Genomic DNA, 23602 nt, shown 5'->3' on the forward strand with positions numbered 1-23602 from the left:
ATCCAGACCAATTAATTAAACTCCTGCAACTTGCAGAACATACCTCATCCGAGACTATTCATGTAAAAGTTCAGGATTTTCTACAAAAGTCGGCTTTCCTAATCGCCCACAAGGTTCCCAGCAAAATCTGTTTGATCATTTGCCTGAACAAAACTCCAGAAGAAAGAAATATAATTTAAAAAAATCCCCACCTTCCAAATTTTTGTTTGTGAGTTTCCGCTTTTCTTCACTTTACAAAACTTTCCCCGAGGTTTTGACTTCTGCTGAATATTTTACATTTTTCCCATTACTCTCTCTGACCATTTACATTTCCATGACTTTCCAAGTCATTGGGAAACCTGGCCTAACTCCCTGCTATTACAGAATGTAGCTGCAACGCTAGTGCACATTCTGTATATTTGGACGTATTCATATTCGGACAACTTGCTAATTCAAGTTGGAAGATACAATATAACTCCTGTATATGCATGATGCATACGCAATATAATTAAATATAAGTCAAGGAAAGGAAATTTCCAACATTGGATGAATGTTTCAGGTGAATTGCATAGGCATGAATTGGATCAACCCACATGCTGTATACCTGTCAACCGCCGGGCCATGACATTAGTCATCGATCTGTGAGTGATTTGATCATTGTGATTCAATTTGTGCAATCAATTAGCTTAATAATTGGTTATTAGTTATTCCAATATATATACACATAAAACACATTTCAATCAAGAACGAGAACTTGATTAAAATACATATAAATGGATACATCTTCATAGAAGAACTGATCCAAATCCAGTCGTAACAACTGATCAAATAGATGCTCATGGGTTTCAGACTGAACATCGATTCAACTTCCATCTTAATAGCCTATGTTTTGAACAGTCACATGCCAAGAAAACATATTGCAGTTCGGTGATCTGCAGTGTCCCCATAAAAATTTACAAAATATTTAAACAAACAGGACTAGAAAAATAATACACATCAAAGCTTCAAATTTGAGTTCAGATTCCTGTATATGACAGCCGCTCTTGCTTGCGATATACAGCCATTCTTGCTGAGTTGTTTAGGGCTGCTCTTGAGGAAGTGTCCGATGGTGCAGTAATTCTCCACGTAATACAAAGCACACACTGGGCTGACCAGTGACAATGTACTGTAAAACTGGAACATCTGTTGCTTTTTGCCCTCGAGACGGACAGGAACGTTTATGTGCAAACCCCTCTTCTTCTCGCCGTCAGCCAAACCGAACAAGAGCTTTGCTGTCTCAGATGGGGATTCGGAATGGAGTATTTTTATTGAAGAGTTACACCATATGACGAGCGCGAACTCCAAGTGGCGAGTGATGTCTTTAGTGTAACTGTTGGAAGACCTGCGGCTCTCCTTCTCTATGATGATGCAGCACTTCTCATACAGCTCCTTCATGGCCTTGACTTTCTGGAAAGTCTTAGCCATGCTATTTTGCATGGTGAATTCTGTTATGATGATTCTGGCAACAGCCAATCTGTTACTGACTATATAATCAGTATCCGGGAGCGTCATCACAAATGTTTTAACATCGTGTAGACGTTTTAGCTCATTCATAACGCTCTTGCCCCTGGCAAGTTCACGAGAGCTGGTTAGTATCATAACTGCTAAAGAATTGCCACTTTGGCTGGTTGTAGCATTGGCATCATTGTTAATGCAAGGACTTTGTTGGCAGGTGAAGAACGAAGTTGAAGCAACTGATGTAGATGTGTTATCATGCAGGACACGATCGGCAAGGCTATGGTTGGCAATAGTTGATTCTTGTAGGATTTTATAATGCATAGATGGTGATAAGTATGAAGTAGACTGGTTAGATTTCGAGGCGATATCACTCTGAAATTTTACGCTGGATTGAGGAACACTAGTAGCATTGATCATACTTTTCATTTTGGGAGAATGAAATATCCTGCTCAGAGAATCCAAACTATGACTACCAGCAGTTTTCACAGAAGAGCTCTTTGGTTCCAGATGAAGTTTGTTTTTATGATGACTGCCAAAATCTTTAGGACTGCTTGACTGAGTCGGTTCTTTTATATCATCCCAGTCTATATCAAAAGAAAAAGCAAGTGATGGGTCAACATCAAAATTGGCATCATTATTCAGATTATTTCCAATATTTTTGCTGTCCATCATCATCACCTGTTTTGCATTAAAACTTTTGGGACTATTTGAAGTAATGCTATGGCTGTTCCATTTGCTTCCGATGGGTGACAGCACATTATTCTGCTTCATGGATGCACATACCTTTGCAGAATACTCATTGTTTTTATGATCAGTTTTGCTAGTCGAAGCCACGGGATTAGAAAAAGCAGGCAGCTCCAGAAATATTGGTTTTTTGGAAAGTAACATTTGTTCGGCACTGTTACAGACTTGAGAATGATTCATGGACCGAGAAGGAACATTACTTTTCAGATCTTCCCACTTTCCACCTAGATGTTTGCTTTGGAGCTCATTGTCACTGTCACTGCTATCAGAGACTGTAATCCTTTTCCGCTTTTTATGTTTGCTTTTCTTTTTCTTTATAATTACAGACTCCTCTTCAGAAGAGAGATAAATGATTTCGTCGTCTCCCACACAGAAGCTGTCCTGAACGTAATCTGCAGAGTGATCCATCTCTACCTGCGAGAAGACATCCTTTGTACAAGGGCTAAATTTGAACTTGTAGCGTTTTGGCTGCCCAACGCAGTTTTTCACCGACTGCAGATAATGAGCCTGCATGTCTGTTTTCTCGTCGTTCAGATGGAAGTTATCATCTATAAAACTAGACTCAAGATGATCCATTTGACTTCCTTCTACTTCATCGGCAGAAGCATCGCCATCAGATACCTCTGCTTCTCGAACTATGAAATCTTTGGCATTAACTGTGGCTCGTTTCTTGGACTTCACAGGTTCAGAGTTCGTGGAAGCTGTGTGCAAAGGTTTCTTAGAGGGATTGTTTTTAAGTGTTTTCGATAACCTGGATCTTTTCATAGGGATCTTGAAATCATCATCAGTGTCATTACCATCAACATTTCGTACTGATATGCTGGTTCTTTTCTTTGTTATTGAATGATCTTCTATATCAGATATTTTCGACTTGAAACAAGTATCCGTCTTGTCTCCACCCAATCCAGGAAAAGTTTTGGATTCACGTTTAAGGGCATGTTTTTGAGAATTCTCTTTCTGTGTGAAAGTAATATCAAACGATACATCAAGGTCTAGTACATCGTTGCAATCTAAACTATCATTCATTTTTGCGGGAGGTTTCCTCTTTGGTGTAGCTGATGACACATAATCTCTACTGTTAAAAACAGATCTATGTAGGTCTACTGATTTGTGGGAGTCAACAGGTGCAGACGAAGTTTCTGTCTCAAGATCTTTAACAAATTCAGGATCGTCGTCGATATCCCATGCTAAAATTTCATCGCTAGCCCCTTGAAAGTTCGAGAAATCTGTAGTCAATAACTTTTTATCATTAACTGGAGCACTTGAGGCATTCTGATGTACCCGGATCGGGCTTTTTCCATTATCTGAATCACTCAAGAAAAGGGGTTCATCACATAGATCGATGATGCATTTCTCTTCGGGTTGTGCATCTCTGATACCAGCCAACTGGTCCTCCAGAGCGGGCCTGATGGAACAATCAACAAGGGAGGCTAACTGTGTGGCTGTAAACTGAGTGCTGACATTGAAATTGGAAGATTCACAAGTTCTCTTGTTGTCGCTTTGAAATATAGGTCGTTTCCCCCCTACAGAAGTGAAACCATGCGCTAATGAAAAACTCACGGAAGGATCTGCCTTAGTTGGTTCACTTTTGGTACTTTTCCCCAGTTTTGTATACAGTCTTGATTCATTATCAGCAGAAACAGTGTTTTGGGCTTTGGCACAATCAGCCTGCCTGAAACTTGATAATGATCGCACGTCCTCTTTAATATTTGTGTTGAAACTTTTCATCTTTACAGGATCATGATTTTTCAGATCGTGAATTCTGCCAGATGAAACAACTGAACTGATTGTTTTAGACACAGATGGCTCCCACAAAGATTTATCATCTACGGCAGAGGAAGAGTCTGGTGTCTGATGATTATCTGAGCTGGGTATCGCTTTTCCAATAATCTCACTAGACCGTCTTCTAAGCCATGATTTTCCAAAGTCACTTTTCGTTGCTTCGGGTACAGATTTCCAACCACTAGCAAGAGAAAAATCAAAAATGTCATTGATGGTATGTGAATTTTGAACGACTTTTGCAGTAGATGACAAACTTTCAGCACTTTTCTTCCTTTTATCTGCTTTAGTAGTATCCTCCGGTTTTGTTGAAGGGAAAGCAGCTCTGGAATATGAAGATTGCTGATGATCTGTTTCGACTTCACTTTTATTTCTAGGCTGTTTTTTCTGATTGGCATCATCCAAAACACACAGCAACACACAATCATCATCATCATGCTCGTCAATATCCTCTATGAGCGGCAGAGAGCTGTCACACAACTCATTGATTTCCTGAATCATAGATTTATGACCATCTTTCGAGCCACCTGCTATTAAGGAATCACTGGTCTTATGTAGAGCTCTATCACTATTTTGATTCAGGAAGGTTTTTATATTCGTTTCAGCCTCAACGTTTGCAAGAAAATTAATGCTTAGAGCATCAACAATGTTAGACTTACTGTTCACTGCAGCTTCAACGCTACTTTTAGAATCTTTGTGGCCAAACAGAGGATCAAAACTCTTCTCAACAGCTGAAGTCCTCTTCTTTAGAACAGAAAATATTTTGCTTCTGTTGTAAGAATTTCGAGTTTCAGACACTATAGATTTCGTGGCATTTTCAAGAGGTATTTCAGTGATATCATTTTGATTTCTTGATAAGGTCAGATTTCTTTCTGAACTTTTATTTTCGTCACTTTTAAAATCTACTTCATCACACAGTGTGGATGCCTTCATCACAGTTGCTTGCCTCTTTGAGAAGAGTATAGCTGAACTCGACTTTGATATTGTCTCGCTAATTTTCACAGATGAGGGTTCAGTGTTAACTGGTACTACAGAGTCATCACCAGTGCTGAGGTGTAGGTTTTTCTGACCTTCAGTGGTTTTCAAGACCAAACGATTATCTCCATTATTTGCGAGGCCAGGTTTCTTACTAGGCAAGATAGATTTCTTTGCTGGTGATTCAATGTCCTCAAAAAGGTCACAAGATAGATCCAACTTTTCCAAATATTTTGAAGTTGGTGTAACACAATCGTCCACAATTTGAGGTTTCTTTGTCTCAATTTCCTCGAACATCGAGAAAACAGACTTCGATTGAAAGTTTTGTTTCCCTTTCTTTTGCATTTCAGATGTTTCACATATATCTGAGCTACTTCCATCAAAAACATTTTGCAGTCTTTGAGGATTCCCAGAGTTTACGCCGATAATATCATTTGAAGAGTCTGCAATGCAATTGTGTCCATTGGATTCAATTTTTTGTTTTTCAACTACCAAGGATGAAACAGTATTGATTTTAGCTGATTTAGAATGCAGCTCAATATTAGATGTACCAGCTTGCTTTATATTCAGTTCAGTCTGATAAATGCTATTTTCTTGCTCCGCAACTTCACATTCTACGTCTTCACAGGATAAATCAATTGCAAATTCCATCTTTTCTAATTCTGCATCAAAATCGTTTTCCTGCTGTATGCTACTTGACTCGCATTTCAAAGAATCTTTCTGATGGAAATTTTTCTCTGAGTCATCTGTAGTTGGTAATTTATCCAAGTATGAAATAGAAAAGTTGTCGGGTAGGGAAACAAGCCCCTTGAGGCCGTATTTTAACCTTATGATTTCCAACATAGGCTTCTTGACTATTTGCAATCTCGAAGAGATAGCCAGTAAATTAGTCTCAAGACGTGATTTTGAAATTGAAAAATCTGTATCACAAGTTAGGATGCTGTCAAAATCAAATGACGTCAGCTCAGTCAAAGATGGGGGCGATTTAACACTAGGCTTAATGTTGGCGATTAAATGTTTCTTAATTTCTCTGCTCAAACAAGATGAAAGTGATTCGCCAACTACAGCTTCCCTGTTGACAGGACATGATTTCTTCTCCTCGTCTGTGATGTTTTTTGAATCTGAATCAGTAACTGCATCTATGATTCCAACAGATTCATCTGTATCCATTTCCCAAACATCAACAGAGCATAACTCATCATCATTTGAAACAGTCCCGGTCTTTGCTGGACTATTTGTTTGCTTCATACTTTGCCTATCATTTCTTTTCTTGGAAGTACTTTCTAGACAATTAATTGTGTTATTTTTCTTCCGTTTCTTTGCTGCAGGTGCTTTTGGTTTGAGAAATTTTCTAGGGGATGATTCGGAGATGTAATCTGGGAGTGTTTGTGGATATTGGAGTAATTGCATCATTTCCACAAAAGCCATAGTTCTTGGAGAATGTGAAACCACAAAGAATTTTTGAGGAATGGTCTGCCATGGTCTCCAATTATCGACAGAAAGTAGTGGTTTGTTCGATTTGCTATCTTCATCAGCAGTGTTAGTCACCTATGAATAAAAAAAATCAACACATTGACTAATGATTTTGATTCACACATTGATAATGAATTTTAACCAAAATCATTTTTATCACTTGAAAATGATATCAATATAACACAATGTAAGAGTTTAGTTACTTAGCAAGACTTAAATACAGATTTATGTAAAGTCTATGAAGAGTGAGAGATGTGGATAAGGTGAAAATGTAGTCAGGGAATAATGACCACATTGTTTTCAGAGACTTCAGCAAGTTCATTTGAACACAAGTCTGCCTCTCTTTTCTGAACTAATGAGCCGATATTAAGACCTTAATTAACTGAGTTTCAGTTCATTTCCAAGGGGCTTCATATTATCATTATGGGGAAAAAAATGACATGCAAAACACCTTACATAACATAAATTAGTATTACAACATGCATTCCGTGAACAGAATGCCACAGCTTGTAACAACAGTTCTATGGCTTGTAGAACTGATTGAGGTGGTGAAGATTGGACCAGTGATTCTAAATGGTGATATTATATCTTGCGGAAAAGCGATGGAATGAACCAGGAGGAGGAGGTAAAAGCTATCAATATAAGGTGAGATCTTTGGTTTGAACTAGCCAGGGAGGGGAGAAATAGGAATTTTTTTTCTGAAGGTATACAATGAAAAATGTTTGAAAAATACAAAACTAAAAACTATCAGTATTTACATTGCATAATTTAGAGTAATGAAATGTGAGTGATGATTTTACAAAAATACATATATACCGTATTATTGCGACTTTTCGATAAGGTGACAAAATTCCCATGGGTTTTCAGCACAGGAGTATCATTCTCTGGAAACTCGAAATGTTGCTTGAAATATAATTTTTCTTGCTCGTCGAGAAAGCCGGAGGAATTTGATACACTGGTGGCTGCAAAATGATTGTAAAAAATGTTTCAGAACATTTTAAAAAAGCAGTTGAGATTTTTCAACTGTGACATTTTAATCTGAATCTGAATATTAATGCAGAGGTGCAAGCACCCCTCATTCATTTTGAAGCATAAAACTTTCATTTTTGGAGCAAAAACTTTGAAAATGGAGCATGTGCAATCTTATGGGAAATAAAGCAAATTTACACCCTAGATATGCTCTCTTTGAATGCAGGTTGGTAGCCATGAAATTAACGTTATTTTCAGTATATAACTCACAGCAGAAAAAACACTCTCCAAAATCTGAAAATTCAACATATTCATTCAGGGACTTTGATAGCCCGCGGGTTATACCAATAACAGTACAGGACTTTGTACTTCAAGGTAGTAGAACTACTTTCTAAGGTCAGAGATAACACGATAGTGGTAGATGGTGGGAAGTGAAAAAAATTGAAGTTTCCCCCTCCGTATATTTTTCCTTGTCTCGGAAAGAATGCGTCACATGAACAAAATTTTCATAAGAAATTGAATTTTCTGGATCTCATGCCGAAACTAATATTTCAAAAGATAAGTGATTTGTCTCCCCTGGGAATCGAACTCAGGTCCCCTTGCATACCAGGTTCGATTGTTATAACGTTTATTTATTAGATATGTAAATGGTTTATTTTTTCACACAGGCTTCAATTTATTTATGCAAGTGAGTGAGAGAGAGAGAGAGAAATTATTCTGTGTTATTGGATAAGCAATAATTTCTGTGGATATCCTTATCGCATATTACATATCAGGTATATTTGTTGGACTAAGGTATATGGTTACATTTTCTGTTTGTGGTTTCTTGTAACATATTTTAATATGTGAGTCTTGTATCTAAATGCTTACATAAACAAAAAAGGCAGTCAGAAGAATTATAAAAACATGTGTTTGTAATTCCAAGAAATTATTTTTTATCATATTTTTGCTTCTAAAAAATTATTTAAAAAATTACTTCAAAATATACATATTTTAAACACTGCAGTATGCAGAAATTTTTGAAATAGACTTAAATATACATAAACCAACCTCAAAATAAAATTTCTACCTGAAAGGTACACATTTGCTTCGAAAACAAACAATTTTCCCCCAAAAAAAACACCCCGGGCATAATGGATATCTAGTAAATTTGACAGCCCTGTGACATACACATTATCTTTAAAAGAGAAGTATTTAATAATATGAAAACAAAATGATTCTTTTTATCAACCATAATTCGACTTTACATAGAATCAGAAATCAAACACAAGATTTAATTACTTTGCTTAGAAATCAAATTGGATTTAGGCTGAATTTCCATTCTTTTTTTCACACAAGTTGGGTAGATGCCAGGTGGAACCAATCTAGGACTATCCTGGTAGAAATCGGCGAATGATAGATTATTCACTGCTTTAAAAATGCATTTCTTTTGACATTCACTGTTTTTGAAAAGCTAAAAACAAAAACAAAAAATTAATGTTACCACATTGAACATCCATGCATAATTTGGAGCTCATAGAAAGCTTTATAATAACACAGGGTACTTATAACTAGGATTTTTGTGAGGAGGAACAAATACAGTTAAGCCGCCCCCACCAAAACAAAATTTGATGATTTCATAACATTATTTTTATTCTTTCCTGACATTTGCCCCTCCCCCTCTAAAATTTGCCACTTTAGACAGGAGCCCCCCCCCCCTTTCTAGTTTCAGCCTTGTGACAACATGTAACAGACAATGAAACAATAAACTTCTCCGCTAATTGTACAAAGTACAACTGACTGAATACCAAGCAAAGACTAATTTGGGAAAGAAAATTCACATTCCTCGAATATTGGTAACTATTCAATACAATCGTTTGGATATGACAATTGTACTTGGTATCCAGCCAATTGTACTTAGTAATATACAACAGAGTTCAGATAATCTAATATTAAAATGAGACCGTAACAAACTGGGATTGCTGAAATCTTGAAATAAGCTGACATTTTTTCCTTACAATGAATAATAATTGTACAATCAACCAGAAAAATTAACATACCTGTTCCTCTTTTCCTTCGGCCAAAAGCATGACAATACGACCTTCTCTCAAACGTCCTGTGCGGCCCATCCTCTGAATGAGACGAATTGGGGATCTCTGACAGTCGTAACATATTATAAGATCCACTTCACCGATATCCAGACCCTCTTCAGCAACACAAGTCGCTACTAACGTGTTGAAACCACCTTCACGAAACTTCTTCACAACCTATGGACAAATTGATTTTCTTTTAGATTTTGTTTTTTACAGGGTGTCCTGGAATTCAATGCACAAAATTGGAGGGGAGATAGAGAATATCGTTAGGAATCATAATCACATAGGAAATCATGGTCAGAAATGCCACCCTCAAGTGATAAAGAGACATAAAGATGCATTAAGAACACAATATATAAAATAGCATAAAGAGCTTCATTATCCAAAAAGGAGTACAATAGTTACACGCATCACATGAGGTGTTCAAAATTTTGTCCATTGGCATTGATGCACACATGACATCTGCGCTGCATGGATTGCTGAACATTTTCGAAGATACTGGTCATTTTGCAGATCATAGAAGCAGTGATGGCAATTCGTGCCACCAAGTCCATGTCTGGATCTACTGCCGTTTTGTAAACTACAGCCTTGTAAGGCACCCAGAAAAAAAAAAATCAAGAGGAGTTAAAATCAGGTGATCTGGGGGGGGGGGGGGGGAGGCATGCGCCAGGACCAACAATCACAATCCAACTACTTCCAAATGTCCGTACAGTGGCACCTACCCATTTCCAACCATGCTTTCCTATGTGATTACGATTCCTAACGATATGTTCTCTACCTCTGTTCTGTTCTTGGCAAAAAAGGTAACATTACCCATGATTATAATAAGCAGCATCGACTGTATTATTCATCAAAATTACTCATTTTTATCATTAGATCATAATACAAATAGTTTTTCCTCCATCTCCTTACCAGAAGCTGCTGTTTCTGAGTGATACTGGATCCAGATTTGGACGACTGACCAACGAAACTCATGGCTCGAATGAAAGGACTATGCTGCTTCAATGCATCTTCTATCTCCTTGACACTGTCTCTATATTGTGAAAATATTATGACTCTAGTTCCTGAACCTTCAGCACCTATATAGAACAAATAAGTGACAAATTTTAACAACATAGTGTATTTTACATTAAAAAATTTTCGATTCATAGAAAAAGATTTTTTTCCTCCCCTTCATAACTACTGAAATGAAAAAAAGAGCCATTATATCCATGATCCATAAACCATGTTATATGACTATAGCTTGAGTGTAAATACAACCTAAATTTTAAAGTTCTCACCAGTGAATTTTCGGAAATGTGCCAAGAGAATTTCCTCCAATTTTTTCAATTTCGGATGACCAGGAACTAATGCTTTAGATTGAAGTGGCTGGTTCTGGAAATACAATAGAAAAACATTAATAATTGGAAGATCAAAGAAACTTTTTTTACTTACTGGAAATTTGACTAATATTATGAACCCCACATGTGTACAACATAAACATTTACCTACATAATTTGTAACCATATATGCCTTAAAATTTTGTGAATCCAAAGCAAGGCTTGACAAATAAAAAAAGAAAAAAAATTTGATGTCAGACAAATTCTTTAGACGAAGCTACACACTTTCTACCCAAAAAAAATAGTCAAAAATAATGTTTTTCTTTACCTTTCCTGGACTTGATGACTTCTTCCCATGTTGGAAGACATGCTTGCATAAATTCCAAAAATATTATCCTCAGACTGTTTTTACTAGCCATGCATGGGCATTTTTAGGGGCATTTTAACAATATTTCACTCACCATAGTGAGTTTTTATCTGGGATTGGTCAAGCCCTGCCTAACAGTATCTGGGTAAGTTGTTTTAGAAGTTTTGCCTTCTTGAAAAGTTGGCAACCAAGTGGATTTTCCAACTGAGTACAATAATCCGTGAATGCAAATTCCCCCATTTAAAGAAAAAATATCATTCTATAGTCTATACTGACATACAATTCGCATGTGGAAATTTTCATTCATCAATGATAAAATCATAAGAAATATATGGGATTGATTGTTTGTCTCATTTGTTTTTGTAGAAAAAAAATTATCCTCCTATTCATACATTTATATGCTATCTATAAATCATTAAAATATCATTTTACACAAATTAATTTCAAAAATAGTTATTTCCATCCCAATGTTTTGACAAAAGTAGCTGGAGATAAGATGCAGTTTTATAATCCACACTATAGGAAATTATTATTATCCGTATATTATCCGTATATTATTATCCGTTTTATATAATCCGTAAATTATTATACTTTAAAGTGTATAAGGAACCCCTTTCTGCCAAAAATTGGGTCCCAAAAATAAGGATGGAGGGAGTTTCCTATATATGGATAGTGTTATAGATACAGTGAAACTCCTCTAAGACGGCCACTCTGCGTTCCGCAAAAAGTGATCATCTGTAGAAGTGACCGCTGAATAGAGGTTGTATGACAGGAAAAACACATTTCAGGGACGTGTCAAAATCACGGTTTTCAATGTCATAAAAAAATCATATGCTCAATTTGCTCACAATACCTGCAAAACAGATACATATGGAGTGAAACCTTGCTACAACAATACTCGATATAACGATAAATTTCTCTACAACAGTATTTTTTCAAATATTGTTCGGAACAGCTTATAGTCTGTAATGGTAAACTTCTCTCAACACAACAATATTGTTTACTATGATAAATCCCTCTATAACAATATTTTTAGGATTATTTTGAAACCACTACAACTGTTATTATTTTTATTTACTTTTCGCTTGAAATATCCTTCAGTATATACTTTTTATAACGCATGTCACATGTTTCAGTTCTTCCGAGGACGTCTAATAATATCAGTGCTGGGCATCACTTAATCACCGAAAGTGTTTGGTATGCTACTCTTTTGTACAATACACCTTGGTGTAATAACCCCTTTTACAGGAGCAATACACATCTAACTGAATTTCTTTTATCAGCTAATCAATTAAAATATTTTGCAGCGAATAAAATACTCAAAAGCTCATTTTTTGGTGATACTGAAAACTTCAATTTAGAAAAGTTGCCAACAGCAGCATAAATTTGATGACACATGATGATAATTTTGACTGTAGATTTAGTGATAATTCCTCTAGAAAGATATTTTTCCTTGGTTCGGTATCGTTATGTATATCGAGTTTTTACTGTATCTTACGCAGAACTTGAAATACCAGATCATCCTATCAATTCCTTAATCTGTATTATCCGGGATCTGTTCTTTCTTTATAGCAAGTTATGTTCTTTCCTCACTGTTTTTCTACTGAATATCTGCATGCTAGAAAGTAAAGAAAGTATCCACAGAGCCAAAACTTCCACATCCTTGACCTATTTAGTAAATACATATCATAGGTTATTTGTATGGTTTACCATGTCATTCCGGGAGCAAAATTTTGAACTGTCTTATCAGTTAGCAGCAACCATATAACATTAGCCTTTACCATCCTATTTAAAAAATTTTCCAACTTGATAGTCTCATACATGAATAGAAAATCTGATAGATCCGAAAATGTATTTATGCTGATGTATAAAGATGATAAGGTTTTACAAAAAGAACTACCAGCTCTGAATGCACTAGGAAAAAAAAAATAACACACAAAACTTGTTTTTTTTAAAACTCTTATCTACAAGGAAGTGGCCGCAGACAGGTTGGGCGCTAACCACATACAGAGGTGGCTGCGGAATGGGAGTGATTTTTGTACTATTTCTATGGAGCCTATTGTCCGTTCTGAAAAAAATTGGCCACCTAAGGGAGTTTCTTTTTTTTCACATATTTAGCCTTAAAACTATAAAACTAAAGAGGCACACATTTCCCCCTCTTCCCCCCCCCCCACTATAGAATCCTCTTTGTAACCAGCATACACCCGTAACCATATAAAACCTTCTACTAATTTCCATAACTGAATTTGGTCATTTTCATACATTTTTTTTCTGACCATCCATTATTCAGGGCTACAGACATTAAGGCAATTCACTGCCATTTTTATACTGAACATTTAGCATCATACTCACAGAATTTTGAGAACTTTTTCCAGAGGATATTGCCAACATTGGATTCTTAAGGATGAATTTTTCACTAATAAGCTGCATCAGTTCTTCGAAATCTAAGTTTTTCAAGAGCTCCGCTTTAGCATGAGGAATTGATTTTTCACCTTCCAAAACACCTGAAATATTTTGAATACAGCTCATGAGCACAGTGTGTATCTCAGATTACGCAGTGAATAAATGAATGTACTAAACATGAAAGAAAAGCCAATTATTAAAAAGCCAGAGGTTCTTAACCTATAGATCAAGACCCAAACTTGGGTTGCAGCGACTTTTGGGATGGGCCATACTGTTTACGCTAATTTTGAAAACCAAGCATTATGTTAATAAGCCCCAAAGCAGAATATACTGAAAACTGTGTACAGAACAATCTCAAGAAGAATTTTAAGAAAAGAACTCTTCTGTGTAAAAAACACTATTACGGAAAATTTATGGAAGAGTTTTAATTAAATGCATTTGTGAATTGAGCACAAGTACATCTCAATTTTTCTTTCAGAGAGCACTTTTGAGCCATCTCGTGTAAAATAAATGACGATGCTAAAAGAAAATGCATTAAAAACAAAGCACAGACTAGAATGTTTTTAGTGCACACGGTAACTCTTAACATCAAACTGAATGGCCAGACATTCTAGGAGCACATCTTTTCCATCTGCTTGTATGAAACTGAGCTGGCCATACCACATATAGTAGTTTCTCAAAATAAGCATCGCCAAACTTTGTCAGAAGCATCGCAGCGAGCTGAAGATATTGGTTTGTGCAACTATTTATGCTTTGAAGAGGTTCTTTTATATGGAGGAAATATCTACCAAACTGTTCTGCAGAGCTATAGATTAATCATGAATTGCACAATGGAGTCACAGGCAGGGTTGTTTGGTTTAAACCACGTTGGTTTAAACCATGGTTTAAACCTTGGTTTTAACCAACTGGTTTTTTTAAAAAAACCACTTTGGTTTTTTTCAAAAAATCAGATAAAAGTGGCCTAAATATCATTTTTTTCCCTGAAAAATATCATATTTGTTCATTATTAGCCAAAATGTTTCATTTTTACCTCATTTTATATCCTTGGGGTACATTCTGACGGTATATCTTTAAATGACATAAGATTTTATAAGTGGTTTTTTTCAAAAAGTCTCATAAAAGTGGCCAGAATATATATATATATTTTTCATATGAAGTATCTTAGTCATTTAAAGTTATATATAAAAGCCAAAACTTCTCATTCTTACAACATTTTCTAACCTTTGGCTACATTATGATGCTCTATCTTTAACAAATTCATGAATAAGGATTGCATCACACATCTAAATGTAGTGGTGTATTATCTCACAGGGTTTCTTTTTCCCTTCACAAAGAAGCAGCTACAGTAGTGACACCATCATGCTAGGGGCAGGTGGTCCTATAATACAATAAAGACACCAGCTGTCCTTAAAGGACAAAGACCAGTGTACTAGTTGTTACATTACCTCACATACATTTTCATTCCCATAAGAAGTAGCACATCTCCTACTGTATATCTCCCAGTCTTAATATTCAATAGTTGTTTTTTTATACTTTCACACACACACACACTGTTAAGCCCAGTTAATCAAGGTTCTACTGTATAGTAGTAACATATTTATGAAAAATAATCAGCTATATACAGGGTGATTATAATTTAAGTTTTGATTCCAAAACTATACAATAAGTACTGATCGGAATGACCTGAAAATTTGCATGGATACTCCTGAAGCAATAGACGTTTCTTTCGCAAAAGAAAAAAGTGCAAAATGTGCAAGTAAATGATGCTGTACTTGGCCAGCAGTATAATCTATTTTGTGCAGCCACATCATTTCGGCACTTCCACAGCGTCAGTGTGTGGATAGAACTTCTATCAAGATGCACATTGCAATACCAGCAAAGCAGCTGCTGAAGACCCATTTTGACAGGACGCACCTTAACCCTTGCAACTACTGGCTGTGGGGGTACCTCAAAATGTTATAAACAGTGGTCAGATTGCAAACTTTGATGAATTGTAATCTCCAGCACATTCCCTATATGTTAGAAGTTCCTCATTCCTCAGGAATATGAACGGGGGAAAGGGGGCGCGCTTGGTTTAATAAAGCTGAATTGCAAGCACATCCACATTATGACCATGGCATATTCCGATTCTGCTGTTGAACAAGAATTTTTGTGCTTTCAACCTCATAGCCAGTACACGCGGTGGACAACATATTTAACATTTTTTGAGTAAGTTGTAGTTATTTGTTCAATTACTTCATTTTTTTTTGTGATGTTTCCGTGAATTATGGACTCGTGCAATGCTATAATTAAGTTATAATTTTGCCTTGACTGACTATCGTTTCCATTCTGCGAGCAAATTTCCCACATGTTGGATGATGTCATTAATTTTACATTTTTAAGTATTTTTTCCCCTTTATCAAATAAAATTGAATTTTTTCAGGAATATTCATGTCAATTTTCAAGACATTCTGACAATCGCTCTTTTTTTAGTGTTTTGAAATCAGAACCTTAGTTATAATCACCCTGTATATCGTAAATCATTGTTAATTAATCTGCATTACTTATGCTTCATTAAATACATTATATTCACCTAATTTTTATTACTTTTTGCAAAATAGCTTCGTAATTAAGTATACTGAAAGTAACTGGAGAAAAACCTTTATATATTATATTATTAATAATAACATTAAAAGAATTTTCAATTACACAGTAATCCATTGATTTAAGCAAAAAATAATTAAATGGCAAAAGTTGGTTTTTGTTACAGTTTAATAAACATTTATTGATTAATTAGCATGGGAATAGTGTTAATTACATTAATAAACATTTTATTTTCGTTAATTATTGGAAGTTTGAATGATTTTTCAGAAATTTCATTGTTTTTAATGTTAATACTATTTAAAACTGGTTTAAACCAAAAAAACCTGGTTTAAACCAAAAAAACCCAGTTTTTTGGTTTTTTTCAAAAAAACCGGTTTTTTTATCAACCCTGGTCACAGGTGACAAAAGTTTTTGGAGAACCACTGACATATACAGACATCTACGAACCCAAGTGAGTTGTGTACATTAAAGTAAAATAAAAATTTTTTGTTTCTCATGTTGCTCTAAATTCTCTTCCATCATATTTTGAAGCTGTTTATCGCAGCATTCAGTCTGTTTTTGTCCCTTTTCCTTCTTTTTTTTAATGTAAATAAAATTTGTCATTTTGTAAGTCAAACTTTGGGCAGCATCGAAAAAATTTATCGATTTTCATTAGAAACCCATTGGAAATATAGTTGACAAATGTGATTTTGGAATAAATTATCCTCATTAACCAAAGTATCACTATATTGGTAAAAAAAATATGTAGCTCCACAGCTAAGAAATGAGGTGCATATTAGGTTTGAGTGCATAATAGACCTGAATGAATACTGTAACAGCACTATAGAGTATGCTTACAAACAAAAAAACTGAAACAAAGGAATCACATCTTACCAGTCAGAAAATTATGGAAAGGCCTCACTCCATGCATCAGCAACAGCTCATAAGCATGATACAAACTTATGCACAATGAGAAATCTGCCATGCATAAACCAAATGTTTTACTGTCAAAGTTTGCTTGGCATTTATCTCTGAAACAATCCCTCAGCTTGAGTATTTGGAATCTTGACAAAGTAGAAGGATTCTTTGGACTCATTGCTTTGCGCATGCTCAGCCGCTTCAGATATACATTTATAATCTAGAGGGAGAAATAAATGCAATAAGTAAGTTTTGAAATATCAAAACAGTAATAATTTCTTTATACAATAATATCTCAACTCCATAGTCCCACAAAGCTATGTTATGGGGTTAATCTTGTTAATGATTCAGTGAACCTCAATTTAGTCTCTATTAGCCAAGACATTTGATTTTTCCAAAGTGGGCAGGTCACCACAACGTTCGTTTTTCATTAAAATGAAAAACGAAAAAAAGAGTTCACTAGAAACAACATTAAACAAAAATTGAAGTTTTTGGAGCAAAAACCTGTCATTTGTGCGTTCATTTTTCCTCAACGTTTTCCCAACACCAGCAGTTACCATCATTAGGAAGTGTCTAAGTTAAGTAAGTTAATACTAAACTAAATTTGTCTCTAGCCCACAGTCAAAGACTATCCAACATGTACTTATGCTTTTTCAGCCTGTTCTGATTGGTTGTAGTGAGTACTGAACTGATGTCCCATGAGTAGCATCTTTACGATCATAGCTATTTCATTAGGACAAGAAATGCTGACCACTACAAATGGTTGGCTTGACGACTGCCATGGAACAAAAAGGGCCTGATGTTTCAGGGTAAGGATCCATGTCCTGCTGAACTTCACTTCCTCTCTCTCTCTCTGATTGTGTGAAAAAAATTGAAGAGTTTTGTGCTGAGGTAGATTAAAAAGACACTTTTTTAAAAGAAGGTACAAATTAAAAAAATAATTTTACAAGGTGACACCATTTTCGTTAAGTCATAAAAAAATTATGCTGCAGACTTACATCCAAAAACTTATCTCTCAGTGATGAGAGCTCATCTCCAAGAGGAACTACGATCTTTTCCACGTTTCTGCCATGGGAATAAGGTTTTACGTCATCACTGTCTTCCGTTCTTAATTCGACATGTTCGATCAGCAGATTTGATATAACTTGCTTGACAGCCTATAGTTGAAAAAGAAAAACCATTGGAGCCATGAATAGAAGAAAAGTATCAGGGAGACATTTTAATGAGCATAATGAATATTTACACGCATCCTGATATCGCAACTCATGTAATTATCAAAAATAAATGTTAATAAAAAGGTGATCGAAAAGGATCATAAATAATAAAATTTGGTATTATTCAATGTACCCCCCTGAATCTAATAGGTATCTTATTTCTCAGCTTCAACATGTATCATACTGTCACCGATTCTAACATGAGCTCATATTAACAGGTTTGATTTTAGAAGGAAAAAGTATACATCAAATTTGAGTAAATTATAGTACTATAATTTCCTGTCTTTAATTTGAAGTGGCAAAGAACCTGCACATTAAAATTTTGTTACTTAGAGGGAGGGGTGTTTCCCTATAGTTCACACATGCAAATTTCTGTTACCCATCTGTATTACCATTATGAAGAAGTTGCCAATCCCATTAGTTTTTAGGAAAATGATAATCCTTCCATTTGTATATGTATTCCATATAATAGTAACTTGAAAAAAAAGTTATCAATTAATTGAAGAATAATCAATTTTCCTTCAACTTCTTTTGGGGATGTGAAGAAAAAACACACACATAAACCAATACAATTTTATTTATCTGATATATAACTAACCTGTGTATCACTACCCGGTGTAGCAGTGAGAGCAAGAACCCTAAACTCGGACGTATAAATCTGAAGCTGCTGAATCACCTGGAATAAATGAGGAATCACTTATGATTAACTGCACATAAAAGCATGACTTTTAAAAACTGAACCAATTGGTAATCAAAGACTATAATTATTAGGGCTAGGATTTTTACAACCTAAAACACAATGTCCTTACAGAATGGTAAGGTAACGACACTGTGTTTTAAGTCTATAAAAATCCAAGACCTACTAATTATGATATGTATAGGCCTAATTTATGACATAAATGATATCAATTGAAATTCGAAGTCTCTACTTAATGTCAAACCATTACTAGATGTAATTTCAACTTATTTTAACTCAAAAAAAGCGTGAAATATAAAATATAGAATGCCATACATATTCTCAGAAAATATGAGGGTTTGTGCTTTTAATAAAAGCAACACTGCTTCAGTGATGTCATCAAATGGGAAAAAGCCAAATGATTTCCTATCCATATCTTTTTCTAACAATATTCACACCCTCTGGACCTCTTTTAAATGTATTATAGACAAATGCTTAGTTACAGTTCCAATTAAAAAAGTTTCTTTTAAGCATTTTCTTAATCCGTGGATCACTGTATTAATCAAACTCCGGCCTATGCTCTGAAGCATCCCACCTGCCCTTCCACTACATTACACTGAATAGTCTAGAATCTACTGTATATATATCGTCAGCATACAAGCAAAAGTCACTAAGTCCAGATTTGAGATTTCGTCAATTTTAACTTTTGAGTTATGAAAAATAGTAAAAATTATTTTAAAGATTTTTAACTCCTACAGTAGGTTAGAGATGCTTAGATTTGTGGTTCATTATTGTTTATATTATGAAATAATTAATTGCAATTTCTAATCAACTAAAGTAGTGCATCAAAAAGTTTTTGGTGGACTTAGTGGCTTTTCTGAGGGCTATATCACTCTTCGCTATCCATACGAAGGTTTTTAACAGCTGGCTGATGTGAAGATATATTTAGGAAAGAGAAAATTCAACTGCCCTTGCTGGGAATCAGACCCATGTTCTTTCGAGCATGGTTCCGTTCAGTGCACATGAGCTCCAAGAAAAGATTGAGATATTCATTGCGTTTGTAGTCTAGCGGTCTAGGGCGTTCACCTGGAAAGTGAAAGGACTGTGGTTCGATTTCCCGTAAGGGCAGTTGAATTTTCTCTTTCCTAAATATATCTTCACATCAGCTAGCTGTTAAAAACCTTCGTTTAGTGACTTTTGCTTGAACACCAACAATATATAATTGTGTATAAGCCAACCTCTCCCCATTCCCAACCTTGTGTATAAGCTGACCCCCAAAAATTAAACATATTTTAGAGCAAAAATAAATATTCCTAAGATATGAAAGAATGAAAAATAATCAGAACCTTCAAAACCTTTCTTCTCATCCCATTTATTCAGCTGACATTTTACAGTGGGCAAGAGTGCATGGGTTTACAATATGTTCAGTTGAATGGTTGGATAAGTGAGATGACTACTGTTCCCGGGCCGTAAACTGGTAAGGCGTCAGTGTCACCACTGAATGGTGCTGTCCACGTAATAGCGAAAAGAGCATACCTGCAAAATGGTGAAGCTGGACTTTGGTTTCGCCGCTCAAATGAGATAGTCACACGGCCCGCTAGTTCTTGTAGGTCATGTAAATTTAATTACAAATACAAATACAAATACAAATACAACGCCACAACAGGCAAATTGCCCAACGAGGTGGCTGACTTAAGAACATCATGGATCCCCGAGCCCCTACCTACTACTGCTACACCACAAATGCACCCCCCCCCCCCGCGGAACCCCCCAACGAATCGGTAAATGCGGGAATGTGCGTGTACGTGTAGTGCAACCTGACGTATAGTTTGTTTCTGTGTAATGCTTGTTGTGTGTAGTGCTGTCATCTGCCCCCCAGTTTTACTAACTATGAGTGAAGTGTTATGGTTGAATGATTACCGTTGTAGGACTGTTGCTCTCTGTGGCGAGACTTTTTAACGGGGAGATCGGCTCGCATTTGCGCCTTGAAGTTGGGAACCACAGAAAACCAACTTCAGCCGACCACCACTGTGGGGTTCGAACCCGGATCCTCGCATCACGAGTCCGGCACTATAACCACTCGACCACCACAGCGGCCACAATTGTATAATAAATGTTAACTATATCTTTGAACTGTAGAAGGAAGTATTTGTCATCAACCGCCTCATTCCCTCTACAATAAGTGGTGACCCCAAGATCGAGACATGTGGCCTACTCATTTTTGATGAACGCGTACTGTTCAGGAGTGAGCCATCGGGACTTGCATTGCACAGGGGAATTTTCCTGAGTGTCGATACAACGAAGGACATCATGTTTAGGTGGGTCAACTTTCGGGTTGAACGGCCGGGTAAACAATGGGAATTTTTTCAAAATCAAATGAAATTTGGAATTCCCAGACACTGGCAAGACAGGCGAGATTTGTAATGTCTGTTTCCCACAAGCCTTGATGACCTATACACACGTTTTCATTCGCACCGACGCCCTCTACAATCGACCTACGAAGGTCCCTTCGAAGTGCTGCCATGATCCAAAAAATTTTTCAGTGTACGTGTCAAGAACAGGGAAACCGTCATCTCGATCGACCGAATCAAACCGGCCTATCTCCTCAACAACCAGTACCTGGACGGGCCAGACATCGTAGTTCCATCAACACCAGAACAGCAGATGACGATGACTATTCCAACCACCCGACACGTGTCGTTTGCGCCTACTACTACTCAACGTACCCGTTCCGAATAGACTAAATTACTCAACAATGTGACTCCATCACTTAAGGGAGGGGTACTGAGGTGACAGTGTCCACCACTGGATGGCGTTGTCCGCGTAATAGGGAAAATAGCTGCGCGATGGTGAGGCTGGACTTGGGTTTTGAAACTCAAACGAGATAGTCACACGGACGGCCGCTAGTTCTTGTAGGTTCTGTAAATTTAATTGTATAATAAATGTTAATTACATCTTCGAATTGTAGAAGGAAGTGTTTGTCATCAACCGCCTCATTCCCTTTACACTGGTGAACTTGATCATGGTGTGTGGTTTGATACTTTTTTCTGGAAACACCTTTCATGCAGGGCCATCTTAATTCATGGGCTCACCTGGGCTGCCCTGGAGTCTCTTGGTGGATGAGAGACCTCGGATGACTTTGCATAGCGATTATCATCAATTGTGTTCAACTTTTAAATGTCATACAGCATTGCTCTGTTTGGGAACCCCACATTAAACTGTGAAGATGGCTCTACTTTTGTGGGCCAGGTGTGGAACCCACTTTACGACTCAGAATTAGTTCACTTCTGCTATAGTGGGGCAAGGGTGTTGGTATAACTATGGTTGAATTTTTCTCCCCAAAATCAGACCGGTATATAAGCCAACCCCCCTCAAATATAAGAAATTTTTGAATAATAAAATCCTGGCTTGTACATGAGCATATACAATAAATACTTATTTTGAAAGATTAAACAGACATGATTTGACAAATGAAGAAAGGATATTTTACCTCACAGTATGCATGATTACCCAAGGCTTTATGTGCTTCATCTATGACAACACATTTAACTGAAGCTGCGGGACATATACTGCGAGCGAGATCATTGGCTAAAGTCTGAGGTGTCAAGAAGAATACTCGCTTTTCTATCCATGAGTAAGTTCTTCGCTCCGGCATAACAGTACCTGAGGGAAGAAGAAATTCCAAAATAAATTGGTCCTAGCAAAAATTATTTTAAATGTAATGCTGAATATGCACAGAAAAACTTCAGGATAGTGCAAAACAATAATTTTTTTAATGGAAAAACATCAATATTTATTGCTGCATTTTGAGCAACCCATCATTAACACAGTTAAGTAAATGCTTTAGGAGTCACTGCCATCAACATTTTGCCTTCACAGTAGTTGGTACTAATCATTATCAAAATCCCTATTGGTTCTTCTTCTTTGGGTTACCAGATTTCTAACTTTGAAAGGGTCTACATATAACTGTCTTAAACATCCATCATATGCAGTGTAGAAACACCTCAAATTTTACAATGTGAAACTTATTAAGCCAGAGGTTCTTGGCCTACGAATGGAATCCAAACTTTTCTAGCAAGTGACTTTTTGCGATACAAGTCAAAACAAAAAACAACGCTGCACATCACATGGTCTGAAAAAACCACTGCATTGAGCTAAATATAACTTTATATTTACTCACTGATATGTAAAGTAATAATGATTAAAATTATTTTTTTATATTCTGGGCATGTAACTTAAGACTCAATTATACTGGTCGAGTTTACTAACTACTCGTGGTTTTCCTCACTACTACCAAAGTCGCTCAGTGTAATAACATAATTATCTGAGCCAGTAAACTCGCTCTGCTAGTACAAGTAAAGTTGAGGGGCGAGTTACTTTTCTTCCTACTCACCAGCGTTTTTGCAATCTCCCAGGTGTGATATGGGTGAGGCTACTTTTCTTTCTACTTACTCTGACTAGCAATGAAAGAGATAGACAACAATAAAAAAGGAAGGGGGGAAATAAAAAGATTCTTGCTCATCCAGTTAGCGATTTTACTATTTGTGTGCGTGTATTGATCATTTTCGTCGCACCACAGTGATTTTCTGCACATGAGGGCTAATTAGACAAGAACCTACAGTTTATTGCCATTTCCAAACAACAGCCTTCGACAT

At 36.2% G+C, this 23602-nt stretch overlaps 1 protein-coding gene across 1 annotated transcript; it reads right to left on the reverse strand.

The window, feature by feature from the left end:
- Positions 1–847: 847 nt before the first annotated feature.
- Positions 848–22607, reverse strand: Fancm (FA complementation group M). Its single transcript, XM_089237552.1, has 11 exons — positions 22438–22607; positions 18870–18947; positions 18056–18214; positions 17034–17277; positions 13527–13678; positions 10769–10862; positions 10401–10567; positions 9456–9662; positions 8698–8869; positions 7264–7409; positions 848–6522 (listed from the first exon to the last, which is right to left on the reverse strand). Exons 1-11 carry the CDS (start codon positions 22600–22602, stop codon positions 976–978), a joined length of 7131 nt encoding a protein of 2376 aa, XP_089093678.1. The 5' UTR covers positions 22603–22607; the 3' UTR covers positions 848–975.
- Between the last annotated feature and the right edge of the window lie 995 nt (positions 22608–23602).

Source organism: Pholcus phalangioides, unplaced genomic scaffold, assembly GCF_987345545.1.
Source record: "Pholcus phalangioides strain wild (caught in Gottingen) unplaced genomic scaffold, Ppha-v1.0 ptg000010l_1, whole genome shotgun sequence".
Lineage (NCBI taxonomy): Eukaryota > Metazoa > Arthropoda > Arachnida > Araneae > Pholcidae > Pholcus > Pholcus phalangioides.

Coding starts and splice junctions, on each gene's coding strand:
- Fancm (XM_089237552.1), bottom strand. CDS start 22,602: ATGCCGGAGCGAAGAACTTACTCATGGATAGAAAAGCGAGTATTCTTC. Junction 13,679..17,033: donor TTTCCATAATTTTCTGACTG/GTAAGATGTGAT, acceptor AAAATATTTCAG/GTGTTTTGGAAGGTGAAAAA. Junction 7,410..8,697: donor CAATTTGATTTCTAAGCAAA/GTAATTAAATCT, acceptor ATCATTTTGCAG/CCACCAGTGTATCAAATTCC.